A 6,000-nucleotide genomic window follows, 5' to 3' on the forward strand; every position below is an offset into this window, starting at 1 on the left:
ATTAATTTGCTAATTCTTTTAATGAATTACTTTAATTTGTGTTTACCATGAATTCTACAGAAAACATATCTAATCACTGTTAAAACAAAATGAGTACTAGTACAATAAAAATAAAGACCCATTTTGTTTCTGTTTATTTATAAGCACATCATTGCTTTCAGGTTGATCTTGTAGTATAATTGTAGAGAAAAACATGATAATTGCATGGGTATCACTCCACAGTTTTATAATTTCTTTGTGGTTGGTAATTTTTCCTAGAAAAAAAAATCTTTACAAAAACTGTTAAATTTTTATGGCATTTTAAATTATGTATGTGCTTGATTTTTAAATGACAAAAATTATATTCATTTATTTGTACAACATATTTCAATAAATTATGCATTGTAGAGTGGTTTAAACAAAGCGAATTATATATTACCTGTATGTGACTTTGATGAAATCACATGGATTGAATCTTTTCAAATATGAAGGAAAACAGCATTATATTATTGCATACAACTATGCTAACTACACCATCCACATCATTGTAACCTATCTTTATTATCCTTTTTGGAATGATCACAGGCTCTCATTTTGTATAGATCACCACTCTTTCATGTATTCATGGTAATATGCAATAAATATTTTTAAAGTATTCACTGTGTTTCACACTCCTGCAGTACTGCATATATTTAACTTAAATCCTTTTCCATGAGACATGTATCCATGCCAATGTCTAAACATCAAGTTTGCTTCCTTCTGTGCTTGAGAACACACACTGGTGTGTGAATTATTCTTGTCATGCTTATATCACAGAGAGCTCTGAGAATTGTTTGGGGCATGGAAATGCAGAGAAAGGGGAGATTGCCAATGGCAGTTCTTTGTAAGAGGCTTTTTCGTTTATTTTTCAACCTTAGGTTACACTCTGAAGTAATTATGGATTAAAGTTTGTTTCTTTGATGACACCCTGAACCTCAGTGTCTATGCCCTTTCGTGACACCCAAACTAACCCAGATGTTAATTATTATCTCTGAAGTATAAAGGTACAGCTTCATTTTATCAGGCATTTCTGAATATGAGTTCTTTTTTAAAATGTCTCTAATAAGGCATTTAATGGTACATATTTAATTTTTATTTGAAAAAAAAATATATAGCAGCAAAGTCCAGGACTTGAAAAATTGTAGCCTGTTAATTATATCTGGGACATAGAGAAGTCATTGATTATTTACTGCACTGACATTACTGAGAAAATACGATTTCCCTTTTCTAAATACAGGAACACATAGATTCTGAGCCATACCATCACTGTTTCTCTTCTCATCCTGCATTTCTTTAGCCAGTTCTTGCAGAGAAGAGCCCACATTTGCTGACCCGCCCTCAAGTTTCTCTTTCTCATTTCGACTTGTTTCTTTTTCCGAAGGATGTAAGGGAAGTAAATGTGGGAGTCTGAAATAGAAAACATTGTGCAATCACGCCAAAAAAAAAAAAAAAAAAAAAAAATTGAACAGCTGTTTCCAATCATATGCCTAGAGAAGAAGGGCGCCAAACATAGAAAATGGAGGGAAAAAAAATATGAGATGGCAAAATCTATTGAAAAAAATTAAAAAGGAAAACAGTTATGAGAGAGTCTTTGCTTCGAAGGAATGACTTTTCAGAGACTAATAATGTCACATGCGTCTATCCCATGAAACTTGGCAGCTAAGCTATCCATGCTGGAGGTCTCCTATTATCCTGTGAGTTAGTTATTACTAATTACTAGTAGTTATTGCTAATTACTACTTGCTACTTAGCAGAACCTCACTACCAGTCAGTTCTGCTCCTGGATCTGTATCCCAAGGCAGGGGTTCACGAGGGGCCTGTACCCAGATTCTTCCTCATATGGATCACTGTGACCAGGTGTCATAGAACACACTTTTCCAAATACTATTCAAACGTAACTCAATAACATGATGTCAACTAATTGTTTTTAAAGAAAAGGTTAACATATATAACAATATAGTTTATATGAATGCACACCATGATCAATACACGTTACTAAATAGATCCTGTAACTAAAAGATAATTACTAAATATAACTTAAAAAGTTGTATTCTTAGGCAGTGGGAAATAGGGATGGAGGTCAGGTATGAGATGGAACTTCTGAGTGAAAGGAAATAAATAAACAAAAAGAAAAGATAGGCACTTTGTATGTCATGAACTCAAGACAATGATTAACTCAACCCCTTATGGACCTTTCATAATTAAGTCTGAAAAACTCTTGTGAAAACCACTAAAACACCCACAGGTCAATAACATCTAAGTCCGAGGAAGACAAATGGACATTCTAGATCATTTCAGATTGCTTACAGTATTTGGATTTTCCAGTTATATAAATAATCTCCAAGTAATAGTGTCATCAATATGATAGTTGGAAACTCCAATTAATACTAAACTATATTTTCAGTTAGAAATCATTGCTGTGGCAAGACTTGGTATCCAAAGCATCTAAGTACCAACTCTTCTTTCTTGGATAATTAATATATATGGAGGAAAATATTCATAAAAAAGAGCAATTGTATAATCAAAGCATCATGCATCAAGTTATTAGTTCCTGGCTGTTAAAACTTAATTACTCCATCATACATATTCATTCAAAATGCTATTTGCTCTAGAAGACTAAAATATTAAGTTAGCTTAAATTGTGTAGTTTAAAAATAAAATATTGGTTGTTAAAAGCCAGTTGGACAGTATTACTGCTACTCAGGGACTACACCCACTGCACAAGTCAAATCATTTTACATATTTAGAATGAAGAACAGGGTCAGTAGAGTATTTCCTAAGTTTTCTTGGTTAAATACTCTCAAGTCAGTTAAAAACAACTCAAAACTCATAAAATCTTGTATCCTGATGTTTACATTCCTCTGGCAGTAAAACTGAAAACCGCGGCTCACAAAAAAGGAATAAGCAATCCAAAGCTCTTGAAAACAGCAAGAGGCAAACAAGTAACATTCCTTTCCACTTACCCACTTGCCTGTTCCATTATATGTGGTGTTTATGTAAAATGCTTTAGTCATGGATAAAATGGAAAAATCTGTTTTCCAATTGCTGTTTAGCCATACATTATAAAATACTCAAAGGTTTGTAAAATCAAAATAACTTACTAGTAACTTCCTACAGTTAATGACTTCCACTGGTTGTTTAACATGCTTTTTCTTGTCCATTACATTTAAGTGCTAATAGCCACAGTTTAGTCGTTAACTTACTGAGGAAAGCTCAAGCAGGAATCTTCAGAAAGTTCATCCACAGATCTTTGTCCTGGAGGAGAATTCACATTTCTTCATTCGGAGCACTGCTGCGTCTTGGTTTTCAGTTTGCTTACCGGGGATGGGGTCGGTTCTGTTTTACTCTGGTTTCTGAAGAGAATTCTTCACCAAGTTCAGACTGCCTGCCAGAGCTCAGCTCACATACTAACTCCTGAGCTGCTTTTCTTCCTCTGCCTCCCGCCAGTTACTCAGCAGGGAATTTGTGGTTGCAGATGGTTGGCTGGACATAGTGGAATGTTAGCAACTATCAAACCAGGAGGAAGCCAGGCTTTTTAAAAGCTTTTTTTTTTTTTTTTTTTTTTCTTTCAGATTAGACCCCAATAGGAGAGCCAATTCTTGAAAGAACTTTAAACAAAATCAACAAAAGGCCAGCTCAGAGCAGAGCACAGCAGAGCAGAAAGAATTTCCTAAATTACAGGAATAAACACACACATTGGATAGGAAGATATCTTAAAGCCTGTCAGAGTTTTTAAAAGCTGGGTCGACACATTACAATGAAGCAATGTTTTCACGGTAAATCTGAATTTTTACCATATCTTAGTAGCATTGTGTGTATTCTATTTGTACCATCATTCTTGTGGCAGAAAGGAGACTATTTAGAGAAATGATATGTTCAACAGGCTGAAAAAAAAAGCTCACTTAGTAAAAATGTTTGCCTTGCAAGGTACTGAGTTTGATTCCCAGAAACCATGTAAAAATGTCAGGGGTGTTGGCTAGGGGTAAATTCACAGTGCTGGGTTCAGGGGTGAAGAGATGAGGCGGGGAAGGAAACAGGAGGGTCCCTGGAGCTTGCTGGCTAGCCCCGCTAACCTAATTAGTGAGCTCTGTCCTGGCCAATGGGAAAACTTGTCTCAAAGGAGGTGGGCAATGTTTCTAAGAATGATAGCCAAGGTTGTCTTCTGGCCTTTATCTGAATTATCTGAGTGCATACACATATGTAATATACCCCCCAACACACACACACAGAGAGGGGGGGGGAGGAAGGGATTGATTGTTATATTAGCAAGGTCCCAGGAAAGAAACTTCTTAGTAGACAACCTCTGGTTTTCAGTATGACCTGTTCCCCATGTTGTCAAATGATTGCCGCAGGCCATGTCTACATTATCATGAACACCTTGTGTGCGTGGAAGACAAAGCATCACATAGATATCTAATATTCCTACAATATTCATTCAAGCATATTTCCTTGTTACTAATGATACTAGATCTAGAAATTGCTCAGCAAAGTCTGTAAATCCAGACTGAACTCATCATCCGTGAGAACAAGTCTGATTGTTTCTGTATGTCTGCAGCCTTCTGTAGAACACACATTAGCACATTCAATAACCCTGCTAACATTCTGCACACAGAGACTATAATTTAGAAAATGTCTTATTTCTTAGAAATGAATATATTTCCTCTTTCCTCAGACCTAGTTGAACGGCATACATGCAGGTTTTGTCTGATATCCTCCTTAAATATATATCTATTTTTTTTTTTAAACAATGTGTGAGGGACTTGATAGATAGCTCAGTAGTTAAGATGACTTCCTCTTCTTCCAGAGTACTGGTTTGGTTCCAGAACTCACATGGAGGTTCCAGAGAGATCCGATGCTCTCTTCTGGCCTCTGTGGACACTGCATGCATATGAAGTAAAGATGTATTTACGTCAATATTCTCAATCTTACTAATGTTATGACCCACTTGATAGAATTCCTCATGTTGTGGTATTCCCCCCACCATAAAATTATTTTTGTTGTTACTTCATAACTGTAACTTTTCTACTGTTATGAATCATAATGTAAATACCTGATATGCACATGGCCTTAGGGACTCCTGCGAAAGGGTCATTTGACCCATAGGTTGAGAAGCAGATGATTTAAGCAAAACATCCTACAAGATTAAAATAAATAAATCTTCATAAATATATATTAAGTAAATTATACTTGATTCTGTTTTATGTACCTTTCCCCTGGAATATCCTTTTAATCGTATATTCTAGCCCTCCACTTCAACTTTCATTTCTTAAGTATATTTTGATCAAGCACCATTATTTTGTATGTTAAGATTCCTTGTTAAGTAACATAATTAGATTTTTCCTTTTATTTAATTTGATTTTCAAATTCTGCTTTTATGAAAGAAATACAAGTCTTTAAAATGGTAAGTCAATTCCCTCCACTTGTTTTATTTGAAGCATAATTTAATTTTTTTCCTGCTGCTTTCTAGTTTTCTATTTCTGCACAGACTGTGTTTTCTCTGTTGCTTTCTGTGGATTCCTTTATACCATAACTTGTCTAGAAAGTGCTGAATATTAATTTTGATCCACTAATGATTATCTTCAAATGTTAACATATTTGAACTTTGGTTACTCTACTGATCTATAAATTGAGCCTCTGTCTGCATTCAGTTTTTTTTTTTTTTCCGCCCTTCCAGCTTCCTACAGGTTAAACATGTTTGAACCTGAAGCTTCACCTGTACACTTTATTCAATGCGCCATGCTGAGCAAAGGATTTGCCCTAAAAGCCCGAGTCTCCACATTTACGAGACCTAGAGCACACACAACAATATCCAAATAGGAATCATTTTAAATTTTAATCTTTGGGATCTAGGGCTGTAGTGATGGCCTATCAGGTAACAGCATTGGCTACTTCTTCCCAAGGACCTGAATTTGATTCCCAGCGCCTACATGGTGACTCACAGCCATCTGTAACTCCAATGACAAGGGTACCAGTGTCCTCTTC

At 35.5% G+C, this 6,000-nt stretch overlaps 1 protein-coding gene across 1 annotated transcript in view; it reads right to left on the reverse strand.

Moving 5' to 3' along the window:
* Positions 1 to 3,564, reverse strand: part of Abca9 (ATP binding cassette subfamily A member 9) — a 60,229-nt gene extending 56,665 nt beyond the window's left edge. The window contains exons 1-2 of the mRNA XM_051179686.1: positions 3,222 to 3,564; positions 1,280 to 1,425 (exon numbers count right to left, since the gene is read on the reverse strand). Of these exons, the coding sequence (XP_051035643.1) occupies positions 1,280 to 1,375 (96 nt within the window). The 5' untranslated portion in view covers positions 1,376 to 1,425; positions 3,222 to 3,564. The remainder of the gene's footprint in view (positions 1 to 1,279; positions 1,426 to 3,221) is intronic.
* Positions 3,565 to 6,000: the final 2,436 nt, after the last annotated feature.

Source organism: Phodopus roborovskii, unplaced genomic scaffold (assembly GCF_943737965.1).
Source record: "Phodopus roborovskii unplaced genomic scaffold, PHOROB, whole genome shotgun sequence".
Classification (NCBI taxonomy): domain Eukaryota; kingdom Metazoa; phylum Chordata; class Mammalia; order Rodentia; family Cricetidae; genus Phodopus; species Phodopus roborovskii.